This window comes from Heterodontus francisci, chromosome 35 (assembly GCF_036365525.1).
Source record: "Heterodontus francisci isolate sHetFra1 chromosome 35, sHetFra1.hap1, whole genome shotgun sequence".
In the NCBI taxonomy this organism is placed as follows: Eukaryota; Metazoa; Chordata; class Chondrichthyes; order Heterodontiformes; family Heterodontidae; genus Heterodontus; species Heterodontus francisci.
Window position 1 is genome coordinate 55,242,698 of NC_090405.1, and position 24,072 is coordinate 55,266,769.

Below are 24,072 nucleotides of genomic sequence, written 5' to 3' on the forward strand. Positions count from 1 at the left end.
AAGTGGAGTAGCAAGTACGGAACAGGAGCTAAGAATTTGAATTTTTCTATTTGTAAATCAGTTTGGCAGTAGGGGAGAATGGACTAATCCTTAAACCACCAGCTGTTTCACCACATTCCATCATTCTCCAAACTGGACAGTATTTTGAGATTTCAACTCACATATTGTGACACTTATAAGAACAAATGAACTTAACTATAGAATTGTAGTCAATATTGTTAGGTGGGTAAATGTGGCAGCCAATTTGTGCACAGCAAAATACCACAATCAGAAAATTACTGACTGACCAATTAATTGTTTTGTGTCAAGAGTGTTGGTTAAGACTGGGTGAACTCCCGAGCTCTTCTTCAAATAGTTTAGTGGAATCTTTTACATCCATCTAAACAGACAAACATTCTCTGTAATATCTCAACTAAAAGACAGCACTTCAATGCAGCACTCCCTCAGTACTACTGTCAGCATCAATTACATGCTTAGGAGGTCGAGCCCTGATCTACACCTATCAACTAAGCCAGCCTGACACTTCTCATGCTTAGTTAGGTCGATGCTTGCAAGAAAAATATTGGCTATAATAGTCAAATAAGTCAAGAACAATCAAACTAAATGAAGTAGTAAAAAGGTCAAGTCCAATATTATGTTTCTATGATTAAGAAATAAACTCTAGATGCACATTGCAACTTCAGTTCAGTTAAGTGACCATAGGTAAATAATATAGAAACACTCCCCAACTCCAGGGGTCTGTCTGGTAAGAAATTGGCAATTTCTCTCCAGTGACTAATCCTGTTTCATTTATTAACACCCTAAGGACTTCCTGTCATCTAAACTAGATAGACTCTTAAAATAACTATAGGTTTGGAGTTCTAGTAATGAACTGTTCTCAAACTAACCATTGATCTGAAGCAGATGTAACTAATCAGATCCATGTGGTGACAGTTAGTTCATCTTAAAAAATCCAGGCAAATAATTCAGAGTTTTTCCGCTGTTAATTAGCAACCTCAAGAATTTCTTTTCGGGTGGATTGTGGCAGCCTGCAGTAGGAGGAGCCTAACTAATCAACCACTCACAACAGACATCTCTTTGTGCACAAGTGATCTTGTCAAGTAGAACTATTGGAACATTGAATTACAGAAGTAATCAATCTTTGTACATTTTATTTTATTAGAAATGTGATACCTCTCAGTACCAAGGCACGAGCAACAAGCTGAGTGAACTAGGTTCTAGGTGGACTTGGGTTGCAGAATGGCTGCATATGTCTCAATTTGCATGCTGCCAATTCAGTTACATATATTGCTTTTTTTAAACAAACGGACGTGTCTTACTCAAAGGGGCAAAACACCATTTGAGGGAATCTCTCTTTCATCTTTCCCATGGAAACTTAAGACAGTATTAGGGGGTGCACTCAGAAAAGGGGAGAAAATTGGAAGGAATTTTTTTTAAAAACAGTTTAACTAGACTTACGAGGAGTTGCTCTTTCCAAATTTGTTTTGCTTCTCCTTGGCCTACAAAGAGCTTTTTATTGTGGACCACGATCGGTGGGTACCGATGGCTTTCCATGAAGATCAAAATGGGAAATGTTCCCTTTTTCTTCATCTCTTTCACTTCAACCACAAAGTTTAAAAAATCTCTTGAATGCCTGCTGTTGTCATGACGATAGACCACTAGGCCATCATTTATATCTTTCTGCGAGAAAGAATGATCCAGCTCACCATTTACTAGAATTTCTCCATGACTAGGTGGAAGTGTGACTTGGTATACTATTTCCTCTTCACTCCAAATGTCCATATTGGACTCCACACTAAGGAGATAATCAAGGATAGTTGACTCTTGTCCTTGGTGAACCACGAACATGGAATTATTGACTATTCTCAGATATGGATCTAATGCGTGCACTTCCAAGACAGTCGTGGTTTGATGCACGCCATCAGACACCTGTAGCTGGAACATTCCTCGTTGAGCTCCATGATGTTTAAACAACACACGCTTCTTCTCCATGTCTTCCTGACTGAATCGGGAGAGTTCGTGGGCAGTGTCATCTGCAGAGACAATATTACCATTGGAGATCCCCCACTTAGTATAAATCAATTGGGAATCATCAAAATCTGAATCGGCATCGTGAAAACGAAGTTCAGCTGTGGTTAGCAAGTGTTGCCCATTTAATGTCACATTAAATGTCCTGTCCACCACTCGGACTGGTGGTTGGTCATTTGTTGGTCTTATAGAAATACTCAATGTGCCATGAACCATATCTGCCTCAGGTTCATCATCTTTAGACTGCTCCACAACAACAAAAACAATCTTGTCTTCTAAAGTTTCAGAGTCATCATGCTTATACATCAGCCGCTCTTGAAGAATGTCATCATTGGTAAAAACTGTAACAAGTTCCTCACTCTCTGTCCGTGTGATCAGTTTCCCATGCTGAGGACCCTGGGTGACATTGTACACAAAAGCAGTGGTGCTCTGACCTATGGTGAAAAGTTGATCCTTGGTGATTGTCTGTGTGCCTCCTTCGACCACAACCAGTACCTTACTCATCAAAATTGGTACCTCTGGGTCAATGCCAATCAATATTGGATAAGTATACACTGGGGAGTGTTGGTCTCCAACAAAAACTTGAAACTGGAAGCTGTCTTGGGTTTCTTCAGTATTTCTAACAGTTGCTTCATAAGTGAGACCAATTTTCCTTAAAACCTCCTGGGTGAAGGTGAATCCTACTTTTAGCTCCTCATTCAGAATGAACAGCTTTCCTTTATCTGGAGACTTTAGAATAACATACCTGAACAAATCAGCAGGGATTGTATGGCCTTCTATTGCAGCTTCCAGTTCATTTTGTGTAATCTTTCCTCGTCTAACATTATTTAACTCATTTGGAGATATTCTTCGCAGTGTTATTTTGGCCCTCTTTATTTTTATAAAAAATATATTGTTTTCAAGGATTTCCTGTCCAACTGTCACTGCAAACTTAAGTTTCTCCATTATATCTTGTCTGCGAAACTCAGGATCTGTGCTGAAATATCGAAGGTGGCCCTGTTCTATATTGTCCTGATGGAACATCTTCACTGGTTTCCATTCCCCGTTGCTGTGAAGTTTCTGTACCTCACCATAATGTAATGGTTCAGTAATGTTATACAAAATATCCACCTTCTGCTTGACTGCATTTGTCTCTACAGACAGATTGCTGATGGTGATTAGACTGACACCTCCTTGTGGAACAATTAAACCAGTATTGTTGCCCACTTGCACAACAGGTTTCAAGGCCTCTATTCTCAAAGGAATTGGGTCACTTACTTTTTCTCCATCACTGACCTGAAGCAATAATTGGGAAACTTTGGCCTCACTGTGGACATAGCAAATATTCCCCATTTTCAGATCTTGGCATGAAAATTCTCCAACTCTCTGGCCAGGGTTTCTCACATCTTCAACATAACCAGAGTCTTCTCTATTAACTATTATAATTTTTAAGTCAGCACAAACATTGTCGACATCCACAGTTCGAATTACATCCGGACCAAGGGTTTTCAAAGTGTTTTTAAGAATCATCATAAGATTCCCATTTGGGAAGGTTAGTTCTGGTGGGTCATTGACAGGGATTATCTTTATACCAAAAATATACCGTTGACCCTGTTTTAAACAGTTAGGGATCTCTTGTCTACTGTGAACAGATACTTCAAATGTTAACTGGTCAAATGTCCCTTCAGATCCATGGTGATGGTATGTTATATGATGATTGATGACGTCTAACAGGGTAAATGCTTTTCTACTCTTTGCACCTGGAATATTCAGTTCCAGGTGTCCATGTCTTCCATCCTGAATTATCTTGAAAACTACTTGGGAATGTCTCACTCCAATTCTGCTCAGATCAATAGTGGGATGAAGGTGTTTGAGCTCCAAAGTGGAATTTCCTGCTTCTTTTACAACCAATGGTGTCAGATCTAACAGTCTAGTAAAGTTACTGAATACTTTAGACATGTTCTTACTGAGCAAACAAGGTGCATTGGTTGTTAGAGCCTCCCAAAAACTTGGAATTGCTGTTGCTGAAACCTCATCTTCCAGTACATTCATGCCTTCCTCCATCTCCTCTTCATCTTCACATACAGTATCAATGCCCCTGGTGACTAGTGCATCTGACAAACCTTTCTTCTCAAAGTTTACCCGTATATTTTGAATACAGCCAATGAACGAGCCAGACACTGTTCTTTCCACCAACACATAGGATAGTCCACGTTTAATTAATTCCGATGAAGTTTTGTTATCTAGTCCACCAATGAACAGATGCCCTCGGAGACCCAGATATGTCTTCTTATTGTCAATTAGTTGCTTTTGAGATAATTCATCATCAACTGTAATTTGTATATGATTCATATTAAATAACAGTTTAACACTGTGCCATTTTCCATCACTAACAAAACGAGTATTGTCTAGTACAACAATTCCACTTCCATTGTCAATTAAAACACGGAGATGACCACCTGTAATTTCTAAGACAATAAAATCTGCCTGCCATCCTGCATGGTACAGCAAAGGGGCTTGCAGAATCACTGTTTTCAGATAGCACTCAAATGTTCTTTCTTCTCTTGCATTCCAGCTTGGAAAGGAGATGTAGGATTTTGGCCCTAGAAAGTTGGTAGTATAATCGTCCCCTGCTACAATTACATTACTACATCCATCCTCTACCTCGTAAACAGTTCTATACTCGGGTTGTGATGCAAGTGAGGATAAAATGTCATACTCATTGAACTCAGCTTTGGAAATACAGCCTCTAAAATGACTGGATTCTCTTGATAAGTAAGGGATCTTCACCTCCCCAGGTCCACCCACGTACAGGCCATTGTCGACATTCAGTTTATTAAGATGGCCGGGCACCTCCACTGAAGTTGTGAAGAGTTCATCTACAGTCAAAGTTAGAGTCTTGTTCTCACGCACAAGAAAAACATCATGCCAAACAAGATTGTTAAGCTTCAGACCAGTCTGAGAATGCAATACAACTTCTCCAGATCCGAGTTTTAATTTCACCTGAAAGATAAAAACACACAAAAAAAAAAGTACTTTTAATGGGGATGACAGGGATTAGAAGCAGCAAGATTAGTAAAATTGTATTGCTCTGTTCTGTAGGGTTGTGTTAGTCTTGCACCAAAGAGTGGACGGAAGCCGAGTTAAACAGGCATCACACTGAATGGAAAGTGCACAAGAGACAGAAATCGCACACTCTTAAGATACAAATGTCTGTTTAGTGGAAGGATATAGATTGTGAGAAGCTCTAGAAAGAAGAGCAGAGCCTCAGCTAAAATCAGATTCTTGCAGGATAACAAGAGGTAGAGAGTTTGAGGTTGAATTGGCTCCAATAAATAGGATATTTGCAGTTGAATATTTCAATGTCAATAGATTTCTTTTAGTGCATGTCTTCGGTGGCGTGAAAAGACAATACATCTCTGGTCAGATGTCCCAAGAAACTGACCCTAGGTGATTGCTATTTTATCAAAAGATCCCATTACCTAATTTGTGTTTGGAAATCCTGGTTCAACCACTGATGGATAATTTTTCATCTTTAAAATATCTGCATACCAGGGACAGATTTCTAGGCGACTGGATTATGCATTAAAGCTACTGAAAATGTGTTGTATGCATTAACTCCAGTTGGAAATTAAGTATAAATAATTACAAATATGGTTGTACTGTTTATTCTATATATATCTCTGGAGCTGCTGCAGTCCATGTTCCCTCACTCTAAGCACCAATGGAACTAGTTTAGATACAGCTAAATGGATCCAAGTTTCTAGTTCATTGGTGGGGGTACCTTAATCACAATTCATCTTCCCACAATAGATCCCAAATCTAAAACAGTAAAGCAGGTTTGGGAAATGGAAATTTTTCCCAGAAATCACCCCCTGAAAGGCTAAATCAGTGACTAATGTCAATAAAGGACACATTTCTTCTTGAGCCAATAATTATGAGGCCTGCTAATCACCTAGTGGCAGCGTACACAATAACACACATTTATTAGGCTCCTTATGTGTCCAATTTGATGTTAATTGCAGAAATCTCCCATCAGTGCATTTGGGGCACCTGCACAATGACCCAAATACAGTGCCCAAATTAAAATATATACATTCTTTAGCTTTAACAGGATTTACCTTGCCGCCAGTAGTCGCTGTGTTTGTTTGCAGGTATTTCAGTGCTTTTGTGTTTTTGTTCATCTAATTGCTTTGTAAAAATTCCACTCACAGACAGTTTCTTAAGACCATAGACCAGCATTTGGTACCTTGCCACCTTTTAGAGCCACTTCCCCATTCAAGGTAACCACCAGTCTTTTAGCAGCTGTCACCATTGGAAATTCTGTCTGCTCATCTATGCAATATCCCCAGAAATCCTGTGCGCTGGCGATTAGTGTAATAGAGCGGCCCATATTTCATAGTGCAAGGTCAGCTCAGTGCAGTACAGGTGTGTGCAATGCGTAAACAGCAGTGGCCATTGTAGAGATGACCCTATAATCAACCCCATTGTGATCAGTCTGACAGACAGAGACAGAACAGGGCACATGCATACTGAAGCTTTACACTAAGGAGTGCGTGGACCTCACAGCAACTGGAAGTATGGCTTAACACACACAAACATTTCTGTGAAATAAACATTATTGCACTATAAATTTGAATCCATCATTTGATAAAAGATTTTTGCATACCAGCTTGACTTGTGTGTACACAAAATGGAAAGCTTAAAGGCAAAAGGAATCTGGACCAGTTAAGCAGATGGATTAAGATCCAGCAGATGGTCAAGTTAGATAGATAACCTTGAACTTTGCTTGACTTATTTTGAGGGGCAGGAAAAATCTTCTTCAGGAGATTAAATTGGTTTGGATAGGGTTCATAATTGATAAAGCCATATATGGCTGTGGAATAAACAGACTTAATGTGTCAAATAATCTTTCTTATGTCATGCAGGCAATCCTCATAAATCCTGCATCTGGAATTTCCTCAGAGCTTCTCCTGCTTTGTCGCAGTAACTTTGATGCAAACTCCGTTTGTGTGTGTAAGTGGGAATTCTGCTGAACCTCCACCAAGGTGAGGCTGCAGGAGAAGGCCCAAGGAAATTGTTGGTGCTAGACTAGCTCCATGTGCTTTGAGAGGAATCAACAGTTTAAACTGCCAAACCTGGAAATTTATTCATAGCTGAATGCATCAGTAATTTTTAGCCTACACTGCTCTGGAATGTAGACTCCCACATAAATGAATGGAGCCACTCTGGGATGGACATGAACTAAACCCGTAACACAACATTAGCATAGCAGCTTGGAATACTAGTGGCACTCAAATGGCTCATTTATAAGGCAAGATATGTCTGTGACTTGAAAGTACTATCCAAGGACGACTTCTCTGTTAATCCAGTGATGGCAATTATTTTGAGACATTTGTCTCAATGTGAAAGACTATTTACACTGACAGTTGCCCATCTATATGACTATGAGTAGGGTTATTACGGCTGTATCTCACAATTGGTTTAAATACACACTATCCCACACAATACTGTACCTGTAATACTCCAGCGTGCAACTCCATCAGCAGGTAGTCACTGTGTCCTGCAGCTAGGAAGAGAAGCCCATTTTGTCTACCAGTCAGGAACTTCATAGAGAGCTTGCTGGAAGTAAAAACTCCAAATTCCCTCACCTTCACGTAACTGTCTCCAAAGAAAGACTCTGTGACCAACAAGAAGATAAAATATCAGTTTACATGAACTCAGAGAAAGTAGCACAAAATACACAGTCAGACACAGAAAGTACTGAGACCCATTTGCTGCTTGCCAATTTTTCCCTGTTCTATGTCTCAAGATGTTGATTCTTTGCTGGGATACAGTTCAGCAAGTAAATTACTGTTTCTTCTCTGCCCAAATAGCCATTATTCATGTCTACGTCTTGACAGCTATTCAACCACTGGAAGTGTCACGGCAGAGCCCAAATCTGTTCTTATATAAAAGCAAAATACTGCAGATGCTGGAAATCTGAAATAAAAGCAAGAAAGTGCCGGAAATACTCAGCAGGTCTGGCAGTATCTGTGGAGAGAGAAGTAGAGTTAACGTTTCAGGTCAGTGACCCTTCTTCAGAACTGGCAAGGGTTCTGTTTTTGCTTGCTTTTCATACAGACCCTCTTCCAGCAAAGATTGTTGGATCTCATTCAGGGCAGAATTTCCACTCCTTCATCCATTTTTTTATTTGTTCATCACTGGCCAGGACAGCATTTATTGCCCATCCCTAATTGCCCTTGAGAAGGCAGTGGTGAGCTGCCCTCTTAAACTGCTGCAGTCCACACAAGTACACCCACAGCGCTGTTAGGGAGGAGTTCCAGGATTTTGATCCAGTGGCAGTGAAGGAACAGCGATATAGTTCCAAGTCAGGATGGTGTGAACATATGAAGTAGGAACAGGAGTAGGCCATTCGGCCCCTTCGAGCCTGCTCTGCCATTCAATAAGATCATGGCTGATCTGATTGTGACCTCAACTCCACATTCCCGCCTGACCCTGATACTCTTTAACTCCCTTGTTAATATAAACAATATGAATATGGTGTGTGACTTGGAGGGGAACTTGCAGGTAGTGGTGTTCCCATGCATCTGCTGCCCTTGTCCTTCTAGGTGGTCGAGGTCGCGGGTTTGGAAGGTGTTATTGAAGGAATCTGGGCGAGTTGTTTCAGTTAATGCTAAGTTCAATTGTAGCACCCCATACTACCATCCTGATCAGTGACTCTCCAAAGGTTGGGAATCAAACTTGGGAACTTCAAGGTCTGTTTGGTTCAGCAACTCTCCTGAGAACCTGCTGAGCCATGCGGAAGGCTCTATAATAGCATGTAAGTAACGCTGGAGAGGAACACAACACTTCCCCATTACAACGGTGACTACACTTCAACAGTGCTTCATTGGCTGTGAAGTGCTTTGGGATGTCCTGAGGTTGTGAAAGTTGCTATAGAAATGCAAATTCTCTTTCTTTCTCTCACTTAAAAAGATTAAACAGGAAAAAGAAAGTGAGTAACAGTGCCCGAAATGAAGAAAAACACATCAGGACATTGTAAACGAGTTTGAGAAAAAAAAGTGCGCAAGTGAGAGAGAAATGAGTGTAAATGAGAATACGAATGGTTGGGGAAAGAGGTGAATATGTGTGAGTAAGATATAATGTGGGAGGCTGGGGAGAGGAAGAAAGAGGGTGTGTGCACTTTTTTTCAGGGAATATCTATAATCTAAGTTGCTAAAAAGGCTTCATTATTTTATACGGAAAAAATGTTGGTGATTTGGCTCCAGTCTGCTATTCATCAGTGCAGAGCAGAAATAGTGAACAAGTACAAGTGCTGTTTTATGACGGGCCCAATGAAATGACTCACTGTTTCCTGAGTAACTAGCTATCCCCCCAGATTATTTGTTTCTCTGACAGAACGTCCAAAAGACTGAAATAGGTTGTTGGGCAGCAGTGCCATTAAAATATGATCCAACACCATCACAAAGCCTTACTTGAGGATAGTGGGCACTCTAGTCCTGACTAGTCCAATAGTTCTGTGCTTTATAGCAAGTGATTATGATTTACTGAAAGGAGCTGTACTTGCAGCTGCAGTAACAAGCTACTGAGAGACTTCACAGGACATGCACGCTTTCGAAAGCAAATTTACATCAAAGAATAACTACAAACAGTGTCCTTTTCCAATAAAGGGCAATTTTTTCAGATGTAAATTTAGTCCTAGGGTGAGCATTTGACATTTCAGCTGCTTCGATAGAATCTGCAGCTTTCTCTGTATTTTGACCTTAGAGTGTATTCAACAATGATAGGGACATCAGTGGAATAGCATTTGTACCATTATCACTTTTTATCCCATTGCTTTTTCGCTTGGTACTAATGTTAGTCTCTGCGGGAAAACACCTTTGACCACCGGTCCATCAGGCAGTGGTCTGCACGGAATGTCCTCAAGGCCCTACGGGAAAAGGAGACGGTGGATCCTGTCGGAACTTTCAAACAAGCACCAAGATGTAGCTTGGCTGGTGGTGAGAAGGGCCCTCCCCGTCAGATCCTTCCTGCACGCCCGAAGTCTCGCCCCCTCCGCACAATGCCCCTGCGGTGGCTGTGGTGGGGAAGAGACAGTTGCCCACCTCCTCCTGGAATGTGTCTTTGCATAGCAGGTGTGGAAAGAGATGCAGTGGTTTTTGTCGAGGTTCATCCCAAGCAGCACTGTAACACAGGAGTCTGTGCTCTACGGGCTGTTCCCAGGAACGCACACCGAGCCAAACATCAACGGCTGCTGGAAGACTATCAATTCAGTGAAAGACGCCCTTTGTTCTGCCCAAAACTTGCTGGTCTTCCAGCGCAAAGCGTTATCCACGACTGAATGTTGCAGACTGGCACATTCCAAGGTCGAGGACTACGTGCTGAGGGACGCACTAAAGCTTGGGGCAGCCGCAGCAAAGACTCAATGGGGAAAGACCACTGTGTAAGGTCCCTCCACCAAGGTGAACTGAGGGGCTGGATCCATGGGAAACCCCTCGAACTGTATCGGGAAAATTTTGTGTGCTGTAAATGTAAAAATGTATATGGCATGACAATGAAATGGAAGGGCTGTGAGGCAACCCATGATTGTGTTGAAGGAAACTGATCACCTTTGCACTGTTTGTATTTTTTGACTTGATGCTGTTTTAAACTGTTTGGGAATGTAATTTTTACAGATTTTTATGAATAAAGTATATTTTGGAAATAAAAAAAAAATTAAAAAAAATGTTAGTCTGGCTCCAATTCTCCAAATGTTCTTGCCTTTTCCCCCGAGCTGAAGTACCATGATGTTGGGCACTTTCTCACATACCTTCACCAAGCTGTCATTCTTCACACATGATTAACCTAAATAATTAGATTAGGCCAGCTATTTTACCATGAAGGTTATCCCAATGCTATCCCAGACATGTGCACTTTCCAGCAGGGGTCACTGGATAGTCATAGGATTATAGGAAATAGGAGCAGGAGTAGGCCATTCGGCCCATCGAGCCTGCTGTGCCATTCAAACTGATCATGGCTGATCATCTACCTCTATACCATTTTCCCCACTATCCCCATATCCCTTGATGTTGTTAGTATTCAGATATCTATTGATTTCTGTCCTGAACATGCTCAATGATTGAGTTTCCACAGCCCTCTGGGATAGAGAATTCCACAGATTCACCACCCTCTGTGTAAAGAAATTCCTCCTCATCTCAGTCTTAAATGGCCTGCCTCTTATTCTGACACTGTGTCCCCTTGTTCTAAACTCACCAGCCAGAGGAAACATCCTATCTACATCTACTCTGTCACATCCTGTAAGAATTTTGTAAGTTTCAATGAGATCACCTCTCATTCTTCGAAACTCTAGAGAATACAGGCCCAGTTTCTGCAATCTCTCCTCATAAGACAATCTCGCCATCCCTGGGACTGGTCTGGTGAACCTCCATTGCACTCCCTCTATGGCAAGTATATTCTTCCTTAGAAAAAGAGACCAAAACTGCACACAATACTCCAGGTGCGATCTCACCAAGGCTTTATAGTGATTGGGGAAGGAACCCAGATTAATTTTCCCTGAGTCATGAACACTGAGGATAATTATAGTGCTCCAATTGCTGTTCAGGAGTAAAAGATCCCAGCCTCAATCCCTGGTCAATGCTAAATTTGCTGGTATCAACTGGGATAAGCATTGGAGGAGTACAGTTGGTCTTAGTAGTCCGAGAGTGGGGGAGGTTGGGTGCGGGGAAAGGGTTCCTACTCCTGATCATCATCCAAAACATTTTGTTGTAAAGTTCGTACATATGTATGTTGGGCGATAAGTGCCTTCTGTGGTGGAATAGCCAGCTGAAATGCACCATCTAGGCTTATGCATGCATGGACGCTTGGGCTAGGTAGTGAAGGGCTGATAGAATCCACAAAAAATACACCAGCATCTTCTGGAAAGGGGGGTGGACGTTAACGAGGTTAACACGAAGATAGCCAAAGTTGCCAAACCACAGAGCCTTGCCATCTGTAGCAAATGCCGCCACTTTGCCACTGACTGCAAAATCCTGGCCACTGTAATAATGTCTTTGTCCTTTGCCTTCTTTCTTTCAGGAATGTAACTCAGGGGTTTATGGAAAGAAGGTTTCTAGAATCGGCCATATTTCTAGGTTATTTAGAGCTAAGCTGCACTTTATTGTGCTGTGGAATGGAACCAGCATCCTGTGGCCTCTCTGAAGGAGATTGCCAATAGTGTCAGTAAAAGCTGAATTAGGCAGAGCTTGAGCTATTGGCCAAAGCCCAGCAGCAGTGAATTGAGACTGCACAAAACCCAATTCATGAAGGATCCTTAAAGATTTTCATCCCATCAGTCTGAACCAGATTTGAACCCAGAGGTGAAAAACTTGCATCTAACCCAGTGTGCTGATCATTCTCCATGTCCTTTCACAAACCTTCCTAAATTAACCCACCCACTCAAACTCCCAGTCTCCTTTCCCAGATCAGTATTTCCACAGTATCCATCTGTTCCCATTACGAGGCTGAAAGTCTGTTTGTTATATCCAGTGTGTTCTTTCAAACTGGAACTTTAAAGTGTTCTGCAGTTGTTTAATTGATTATTCTGCATTCATCCAATGGAATTCTCATGGGAGCTTATGACTTTACAATTGTTTTGCTTATGGGGCACGTTTGTAGTTAGTTGTGACTGTCCTAAAGTCTTGATATATAACAGCTAATAGTTATATATTCTTACTTAAAGACCACACATTGCTTGACAAGAACAACAAGTGGTTACTAGAAAGGAAGGAATTTAGGGGGAGTCGGTTGGGAGATCTTTAGGAGGCCTTTTCAGGCTGGGAGTGAGGTAGCAGGAGCAAGTAGAAGACAATTCCAGAAGGCACACGACCAAGTTCAAAAACTGGCCTCTGACAGTGACATGGAGGGCAATGTAGAACAACAAAAATCCAGAACTGGAAGAAGGAAGGGAACAATCTGCTATATACAACCAGAGAAGACAACTCAAATAGGCTGACCACACAGTGTCTATATGGATCACTAACAGACCACACAGTGTCTATATGGTTCACTAACAGACCACACAGTGTCTATATGGTTCACTAACAGACCACACAGTGTCTATATGGTTCACTAACAGACCACACAGTGTCTATATGGTTCACTAACAGACCACACAGTGTCTATATGGATCACTAACAGACCACACAGTGTCTATATGGTTCACTAACAGACCACACAGTGTCTATATGGATCACTAACAGACCACACAGTGTCTATATGGTTCACTAACAGACCACACAGTGTCTATATGGTTCACTAACAGACCACACAGTGTCTATATGGTTCACTAATAGATCACACAGTGTCTATATGGATCACTAACAGACCACACAGTGTCTATATGGTTCACTAACAGACCACACAGTGTCTATATGGTTCACTAACAGACCACACAGTGTCTATATGGTTCACTACCAGACCACACAGTGTCTATATGGTTCACTAACAGACCACACAGTGTCTATATGGTTCACTAACAGACCACACAGTGTCTATATGGTTCACTAACAGATCACACAGTGTCTATATGGTTCACTAACAGACCACACAGTGTCTATATGGTTCACTAACAGACCACACAGTGTCTATATGGTTCACTAATAGATCACACAGTGTCTATATGGTTCACTAACAGACCACACAGTGTCTATATGGTTCACTAACAGACCACACAGTGTCTATATGGTTCACTAACAGACCACACAGTGTCTATATGGTTCACTAACAGACCACACAGTGTCTATATGGCTCACTAACAGACCACACAGTGTCTATATGGTTCACTAACAGACCACACAGTGTCTATATGGTTCACTAACAGACCACACAGTGTCTATATGGTTCACTAACAGACCACACAGTGTCTATATGGTTCACTAACAGACCACACAGTGTCTATATGGTTCACTAACAGACCACACAGTGTCTATATGGTTCACTAACAGACCACACAGTGTCTATATGGTTCACTAACAGACCACACAGTGTCTATATGGCTCACTAACAGACCACACAGTGTCTATATGGCTCACTAACAGACCACACAGTGTCTATATGGCTCACTAACAGACCACACAGTGTCTATATGGTTCACTAACAGACCACACAGTGTCTATATGGTTCACTAACAGACCACACAGTGTCTATATGGCTCACTAACAGACCACACAGTGTCTATATGGTTCACTAACAGACCACACAGTGTCTATATGGTTCACTAACAGACCACACAGTGTCTATATGGTTCACTAACAGACCACACAGTGTCTATATGGTTCACTAACAGACCACACAGTGTCTATATGGTTCACTAACAGACCACACAGTGTCTATATGGTTCACTAATAGATCACACAGTGTCTATATGGTTCACTAACAGACCACACAGTGTCTATATGGTTCACTAACAGACCACACAGTGTCTATATGGTTCACTAACAGACCACACAGTGTCTATATGGTTCACTAACAGACCACACAGTGTCTATATGGTTCACTAACAGACCACACAGTGTCTATATGGTTCACTAACAGACCACACAGTGTCTATATGGTTCACTAACAGACCACACAGTGTCTATATGGTTCACTAACAGACCACACAGTGTCTATATGGTTCACTAACAGACCACACAGTGTCTATATGGCTCACTAACAGACCACACAGTGTCTATATGGCTCACTAACAGACCACACAGTGTCTATATGGTTCACTAACAGACCACACAGTGTCTATATGGTTCACTAACAGACCACACAGTGTCTATATGGTTCACTAATAGATCACACAGTGTCTATATGGCTCACTAACAGACCACACAGTGTCTATATGGTTCACTAACAGACCACACAGTGTCTATATGGTTCACTAATAGATCACACAGTGTCTATATGGTTCACTAACAGACCACACAGTGTCTATATGGTTCACTAACAGACCACACAGTGTCTATATGGTTCACTAACAGACCACACAGTGTCTATATGGTTCACTAACAGACCACACAGTGTCTATATGGTTCACTAACAGACCACACAGTGTCTATATGGTTCACTAACAGACCACACAGTGTCTATATGGTTCACTAACAGACCACACAGTGTCTATATGGTTCACTAACAGACCACACAGTGTTTATATGGTTCACTAACAGACCACACAGTGTCTATATGGTTCACTAACAGACCACACAGTGTCTATATGGTTCACTAACAGACCACACAGTGTCTATATGGCTCACTAACAGACCACACAGTGTCTATATGGTTCACTAACAGACCACACAGTGTCTATATGGCTCACTAACAGACCACACAGTGTCTATATGGTTCACTAACAGACCACACAGTGTCTATATGGTTCACTAACAGATCACACAGTGTCTATATGGTTCACTAATAGATCACACAGTGTCTATATGGTTCACTAACAGACCACACAGTGTCTATATGGTTCACTAACAGACCACACAGTGTCTATATGGTTCACTAACAGACCACACAGTGTCTATATGGCTCACTAACAGACCACACAGTGTCTATATGGTTCACTAACAGACCACACAGTGTCTATATGGTTCACTAACAGACCACACAGTGTCTATATGGTTCACTAACAGACCACACAGTGTCTATATGGTTCACTAACAGACCACACAGTGTCTATATGGTTCACTAACAGACCACACAGTGTCTATATGGCTCACTAACAGACCACACAGTGTCTATATGGTTCACTAACAGACCACACAGTGTCTATATGGTTCACTAACAGACCACACAGTGTCTATATGGTTCACTAACAGACCACACAGTGTCTATATGGTTCACTAACAGACCACACAGTGTCTATATGGTTCACTAATAGATCACACAGTGTCTATATGGCTCACTAACAGACCACACAGTGTCTATATGGTTCACTAACAGACCACACAGTGTCTATATGGTTCACTAATAGATCACACAGTGTCTATATGGTTCACTAACAGACCACACAGTGTCTATATGGTTCACTAACAGACCACACAGTGTCTATATGGTTCACTAACAGACCACACAGTGTCTATATGGTTCACTAACAGACCACACAGTGTCTATATGGTTCACTAACAGACCACACAGTGTCTATATGGTTCACTAACAGACCACACAGTGTCTATATGGTTCACTAACAGACCACACAGTGTTTATATGGTTCACTAACAGACCACACAGTGTCTATATGGTTCACTAACAGACCACACAGTGTCTATATGGTTCACTAACAGACCACACAGTGTCTATATGGCTCACTAACAGACCACACAGTGTCTATATGGTTCACTAACAGACCACACAGTGTCTATATGGCTCACTAACAGATCACACAGTGTCTATATGGTTCACTAATAGATCACACAGTGTCTATATGGTTCACTAACAGACCACACAGTGTCTATATGGTTCACTAACAGACCACACAGTGTCTATATGGTTCACTAACAGACCACACAGTGTCTATATGGCTCACTAACAGACCACACAGTGTCTATATGGTTCACTAACAGACCACACAGTGTCTATATGGTTCACTAACAGACCACACAGTGTCTATATGGTTCACTAACAGACCACACAGTGTCTATATGGTTCACTAACAGACCACACAGTGTCTATATGGTTCACTAACAGACCACACAGTGTCTATATGGCTCACTAACAGACCACACAGTGTCTATATGGTTCACTAACAGACCACACAGTGTCTATATGGTTCACTAACAGACCACACAGTGTCTATATGGTTCACTAACAGACCACACAGTGTCTATATGGTTCACTAACAGACCACACAGTGTCTATATGGCTCACTAACAGACCACACAGTGTCTATATGGTTCACTAACAGACCACACAGTGTCTATATGGTTCACTAATAGATCACACAGTGTCTATATGGTTCACTAATAGACCACACAGTGTCTATATGGTTCACTAATAGATCACACAGTGTCTATATGGTTCACTAACAGACCACACAGTGTTTATATGGTTCACTAACAGACCACACAGTGTCTATATGGCTCACTAACAGACCACACAGTGTCTATATGGTTCACTAACAGACCACACAGTGTCTATATGGTTCACTAACAGACCACACAGTGTCTATATGGTTCACTAACAGACCACACTGCATGTGAAAGGATTTGAAAACAAGAGGACCTTTGAATGAAGCAGGTCTGTTAGCGACAAGGAGAAAGAAAGAGTGTAAATGTAGACCCTCTCCCAATCACCACACTTGCTGAAATTTATCAGCTCAAAGAGCTTGGAGATCAAATTTAGGATCTTCCTGGTCTAGGTGGCTCCATAACAGACCACACACTGAAGAGAGACTGGATAGCCTAGGGTTATTTTCCTTAGTGCAGAGAAGGCTGAGGGGGGACCTGATTGAGGTATACAAAATTATGAGGGGCATAGATAGGGTAGATAGGAAGAAACTTTTTTCCCTGAGCAGAGGTGTAACTAACCAGGGAGCATCGATTTAAGGTAAGGGGCAGGAGGTTTAGAGGGGATTTGAGGAAAAAAATTTTCACCCAGCGAGTGGTTGGAATCTGGAACGCACTGCCTGAAGGAGTGGTAGAGGCAGGAACCCTCACAACATTTAAGAAGTATTTAGATGAGCACTTGAAACGCCATAGCATACAAGGCTACGGGCCAAGTGCTGGAAAATGGGATTAGAATAGATAGGTGCTTGATGGCCAGCACAGACACGATGGGCTGAAGGGCCTGTTTCTGTGCTGTATGACTCTGTGTCAGTGCAGTCCTGGTCTATATGGCTCAATACAGATCAAGTGGTGCATTTACTAACTGAGCCATCAGGGTTGAATAGCTAGATTTTACTCAAAAACATGAGATAGGACCTGAATGGTCTGTCAAGAATGGATTAAAACTAACTGTTGCTTCAGTAAAAATGCGAAGTGTGTTAATGCCGTGCATTTCTGTGATTTGCACGAACCCTTATTGGCCTGAGTTTCAACAATCTGACAAAAATAGCTGAGTTCTCATAGCATCAAAGATGCTAATAGCAATACTAAAAAATGCAAAAAATGTTCATAAAACTATTATGTAACAATGCCAGCAACAGAGAGACATCAATGGAAAATAAACTTTTATACAGCATCTTATAATATCAAACATTGTTATTACTTTTGAAGTACAATTGCTGTTGTTATATGTAAGTATCTCACGACGGTCAAATTCTTTTCATGTCAGCGCAGTCAAAGAGTCAAGTGCTGTCTAATGCTAATAAGGATTTACTGCTAGCACTGGATATGTGGCAAGCAGTCATTTTGGTGACAACCCAGAGATTATTGGACCTGTTGGAAAAATTGCAGCTGGAGCAGGAATTGAACAAAATGTGCCGGAGAAACACAGAGAATATTAGCCAATCTTAACTCTGGAACAAGACAACTCAAACCGACAGTGTGCACATTCCACTAGAACATAGTCACTACCTGCAAGTGGCATAGAAGCTAGAAACTGAATGCATGCTCACTATAATATTTTATATTAAACACATAAAACAACCTCCCGCCCAAGTAGCTTAGTAAGTAACTGTATCCCTCCTTGTGGTACTGAACCGTACAGAAGAATGGTCACTTAGTAACGGACTTGCTTTCTGCTATCTGTGGAACGGTATTCCAGCACTTCGAGCAGAGACGAGGTGAAGAGGGGGAAAACGAAACACACTAAACAAAATTGGAACAACAGTAAAGTGGTCAAAGATAAACAATTGCTAAACTTGTCGTTCAGACCCCATTAATCAGTAAGTATAAAACAGTATTGTTCATCTAAATCTGTCTTACATTCCACATCGACAATTGTACCTCATGGAATATGCTCATCTTATGAATCACTTTGAAAGTTGGCAGATAACCAGTGCAAATCTGCTTTTAATTTTTAGTGTTTCCTGTCGACAATTACTGACTAAAAGGCAGCATCCAACAGGATTAAAATACCCATCAAAAAACCATTTCAGGAAACATATAGCATAAATTTGTATTTATATAAATTTAGACAGATGGAGAACAAAAAATGAGTAATATCTTGGCCATTAGAACATTTGTTAATAAATGCCCTGCTTTCTGAGTAATTGGAAAATTGACTTTCAATGTGATCAAGTTGATTTGCCCTAAGCCAGTCACTTCCTTACAGGTTTGAAGGGTACAACAGGGTACTTCTAATATAGTCTTCAACCACTGTTATCTTTCCCTTAAGTGCTGACTGTGTAATTCTGAATGTGGGAAGTTGGTTTCTCATTCACCCCAAGGGAACACTCCTCCGACTTTATATTTCCGAATAACCAACTGCATCCCCCTCTTCTATTCCCAGACTGATAAAATTACTCTTTAAATCCATCTGTTTGGATAGAGAGTTGCTGACCCTAATGATGTTTACAAGACAGCAGAAACACAAAGTGCATGTGCATTTTAAATATCCTGTTTGTAAATGATTCATTCTTAAAAATCTCAGTTATGCCAGTAATGAAGAGACGTCCTACACTTTCAGCTTCTTCAAGACCTTTCCTTCTTCAGGCAAAGGGTGGTAGAGGTTTGGAACTCTCTCCCACCAACAGCAGTTGAAGCTAGAACAGTTGTTAATTTTAAATCTGAAACAGATTTTTGTTAAGCAAAGTTATTAAGGGATATGGGCCAAAGGCAGGTATGTGGAGTTCGGCCGCGGATCAGCCATGATCTCATTGAATGGCGGGCCAGGCTCGAGGGGCTGAATGGCCTACTCCTGTTCCTATCTTCCTATGTCCCTTCTGATTTCCAGTGTAAAATACACTATTAGTAACTGTAGATTTGGGATTACTAGCTTTTAGGTACTATGGAGAACTAAAGTCATTTGTTCAAATAGACAGAGGAATTGAGAAAACACTTGGGTATAGGTAATTATATGTATTATTATGTATAGGAAATTATATATCTTATATATAGGAAATTATAGGCTGCTAATTATGTGGTTGGATAGTTATCATTAGGAAAAAGCTGTGATTTTGTGCAGGACTTTAGAGAGGTAATTGGTCTCTCCTAGTCAGAAACACCAATTAGGATTTTTTTTGCTGATCAATTTGTGAGTTATTTATCTGGCTTAGTGTGTGATCGTTCCTTCTTCCTTGAAGTAAATATTTGTGTGTATAAGTTGAATTGGGAGGTGACTTTTCCTCATACTACTGTCACTTCCAACAGTGCATAGAAAACAAATACAAAAACTATGTTAACTAAGTTGATTTCAAATATAAAACTGAAATTTAGCCCTGGAAGAACCTTACAATAAACAGGTTTGGGGCCTTTCTTATGGGGAAAGGGATTTCTTTCATATGATTTATTTATCCAAACTGTAAGTTAGCTCTTTGTAACAGATTTCCAATTTTGTCAGATACAGTACACAAGGAAATCTTTCCTCCTGCCAGTTAGGCTACTAACAGTTACTACTGGAAAGCTGGACTAATTAGTAACAGATGCAAGGAAAGTGTGCATCATGCCACCCTCACATTTATTTTACAGTAGCACAGGGACTCGAGTCCCTGAACTAAAAGGGCTCTGCCCACACAGATGGTTACAATAAAGGAACAGAGGAAGCTGTGAAGAAAGTACCATTATTCTGAAGGGTGGAGAACTTCTTAACCACTCAACAACCAACTGTTCTCAAATTGGTCCATCATATCCCGGGTCCATTTATTGTAAAGCAGTGGGCAAAACAAGTTGCTATTAAAACGTCACACTTGGTGACTGCAGATTTTTCCGAGGTGCATGGTATCAGAATGGGTAGATATTTAAGTCAAAGTTCACCATAATTACATCATGAAAAGACATTAATAATGGGTGTGTAATGGCAAATTAATTTCAATAAAGATAAGTGTGGGGTAATGCATTTTGGTAGAGGAATAAGGAATAAGGACACCACATTCTCTTTGGAAAATAAGAGTCTAAATGAGATTGAGGAGGAAAGGGATTGAGGGTACAGATTCACAAATTATTAAAAGTAGCAATGCAAGTTAACAAGGCCATAAAAATTCAAACAAAACACTGGGGTTCATTTCTAAAAGAAAATAATTTAAAAGCAGGAAGTTATGTTACACTTATGTAGAACCTTGGTGAGACCACACTTGGAAAACTGTGCACAGTTTATGGTCTGCACATTACAACCAGGATATGGAGGCATTGGAAAAGGTGGAAAAAATATATACAAGAAGGATACTAGAACTGAGCAGTTATAACAGAAAAACTGAACAGGCTGTGGCTCTTTTCTCTAGAAAAGAGAAGGCTAAGAGGTGATCTGATAGAGGTATTTAAAATTATGAAGTGATTTTCTAGGGTAGGTGTAGAGATGTTTGCACTTGTGGGGGAGACTAAAACTAGGGCTCATTAATATAAAGTAGTCACTAATAAATCCAATAAGGAACTCAGAAGAAGCTTCTTTACCCAGAAAGTGGTTAGAATGTGGAACTCACTAACACATGGAGTAGTTGCAGCAAACAGCATTGATGCATTTAAGGGGAAGCTTGGTAAGTACATGAAGGAGAAAGGAATAGAAGGTGATGTTGACAGGGTGAGATGAAGTAGAATGAGAGGAGGCGCATGTTGAGCATAAACACCATCACAGACCAACTGGGCCGAATGGCCTACTTCTGTGTTGTAAATTCTATGCATCTCTCCATTGCTCATTTTCTTAACTTTCTCTGAGTTATCAATATGGTGCTACGGCTCCAGTGAACTTTCCTCTTTTATTCCTTGTAGACTCCAACTACCATCCTACAAGTTTTTCAGCTTTCCTGCACCCTCATTTATTGCTCAGACCCTCCTTTAACACATCTATCAATTTTTCATATCTTCTACTACCTACAGGCTAGTAAAACCTAACCACTCCTTTGTGACTTGTCTTTTCTTCTAAGGGTATATTTATCAATGCTGCACTCTCAAAGGGAGTGTAAGTCCCTTCAATGCTACAGTGCCACTTTCTGTGGGGAGAGCAGGAAATTCATCCTCTAGTCTTTTCAGTTTTGATAGTGTCCTCACCATTAACTAGTCCCTTTAACTAAAAGTCTTAATAATAATGAGAATTAGCATAGGCTTCAGTGAGGCTCAGTACTACAGGATTCCAGTGAAGACCAGTGGCACGTGATTCCAGTGAGGCTCAGTAATACAGGATTCCAGTGAAGACCAGTGGCACGTGATTCCAGTGAGGCTCAGTAATACAGGATTCCAGTGAAGACCAGTGGCACGTGATTCCAGTGAGGCTCAGTAATACAGGATTCCAGTGAAGACCAGTGGCACGTGATTCCAGTGAGGCTCAGTAATACAGGATTCCAGTTGTCATTAGGAGCATGAATCTCCAGTGAGAGGATCAGTAACATACAAACATAGAGAAAGGGTGTGAAAAGATCGTTTAGTCTTCCCCATCCGGTCAATGGTGCAATCACAGACATCATTCAGCAATTCCCTAACCACCTGGTTCCAATTCAAAAAAATAGGGAATTCCTCTCTTACTCCCAAAGGGAACCAAGCAAACTGCTGAAGTCTGTAGTTTCCCATAATCACACCTTACTAGCAATTTATTTTCTATAACAGGATCAAGATCTCATTTAAAAGACTACAACTTTTTATTCAATTTGTTTGAGAGGGTGATGACTCTCTCCAAAAACAAATGATTCTTATCATTCAACCTAATCTTTTGCCTACTAATGTTTTAATTTTCAAATACCCTACCAAACTGGATTGTATCCAATCCCCTCATCATTCTAAAAGATCATAATCATATCCCCTCTATGTGTAATCACAAGCACTGTCGCATGAACTTACTCCAATATTTACTTGGGGCCAGGAAGAGAGCAGTGTGGGGGTGGGGAGGGGCACTATTTACAGGTGGGAAGCCTGGAAGTAAGGGTTTTCTGCACATCCTGAAGAAATGAACACATCGACAGTCTGACTGACTGTCGGGCAGGAAGGAAGCTAAGGAAGTGCATGTCCGATAAATCTGACATCGAGGTGGACAGGGAGACTGTGGTGATTGGATATCACAGGGAGTCGGATCAAATCAGGTATCACAGGATCAGGCGTGGGGGGGGGGGGGGCGGGGGGGGTGAACAATCACGGGGGTCCAATGGTATGGAGGTAAGATTGTTGGGCCTGGGGAAAATACTCCTACTATTACTCCTACAAGTAATACAATGAAATGTGCTTACCTCACAGACCTGGCCTGTCTCACCTCCTCTTACCTGCCCAAGTTCCCAAGGCTTGGAATCCTGGCTTCAAATTGCTAAAAATAAAATGTCAGTTAAGATGGAAGCTCGCATCTTAGTGACCAACCCACCGTTTGAGTGTGATTTGCTTTCCCACCCCCTGACCCACCTCTGTTAAAATTAGAATTGGGCAGGTTGGAGGTGGGTTGGGGTCAGGTTTTTGAATTAGATAATTTTTACCTTCTCTCCCTGCTCCAACCTACCCATCCTTGGTAGTTATAACAACCCTCAGAGTCTCTCAAATCACTGATGTACGCACTCATGACACTTACACTGACAGACTGTGACAATCATCGATGCATGTACTCAGTGCCTCAATTCCACTTAAACACAGGCAAAGTCTCAGACATTAACAGATACATGTGTAACAGTAAAACATTCACACTCAGTCTGACACACTCACTCTGATTCACAAACGGATTCATTTTTAATCACAGTCAAGGGAAGGCACAAAGCTTTTCCCCTGAATGAATCAGATTGTCAATTTGTGGCATTGACACATGGTACTGATACGTTTCTAAAATACATTGATGTACTGTAAGCACAGGGAGACAATCCCAGTCTTTCTTAAGGAGTCCCACAGCCAGACAATCCCAATGTATCCTGTGCAATTACACAGGCTGGCATTCCCAATGTATTTGCTGTAATGTGAGCTCTCAAGATCGTTATTTGTGGAAAGTTTATTCTTTCCCATGTATTTTTAGCTGTGGATAGTGAGCTGAGGAATATGATGGCCC

General features: G+C 41.1%; 1 protein-coding gene across 1 annotated transcript in view; it reads right to left on the minus strand.

The window, feature by feature from the left end:
• cspg4 (chondroitin sulfate proteoglycan 4) overlaps positions 1-24,072 on the minus strand; it is a 101,084-nt gene that overhangs the window by 55,827 nt on the left and 21,185 nt on the right. The window contains exons 2-3 of the mRNA XM_068015173.1: positions 7,524-7,687; positions 1,459-5,010 (exon numbers count right to left, since the gene is read on the minus strand). Of these exons, the coding sequence (XP_067871274.1) occupies positions 1,459-5,010; positions 7,524-7,687 (3,716 nt within the window). The remainder of the gene's footprint in view (positions 1-1,458; positions 5,011-7,523; positions 7,688-24,072) is intronic.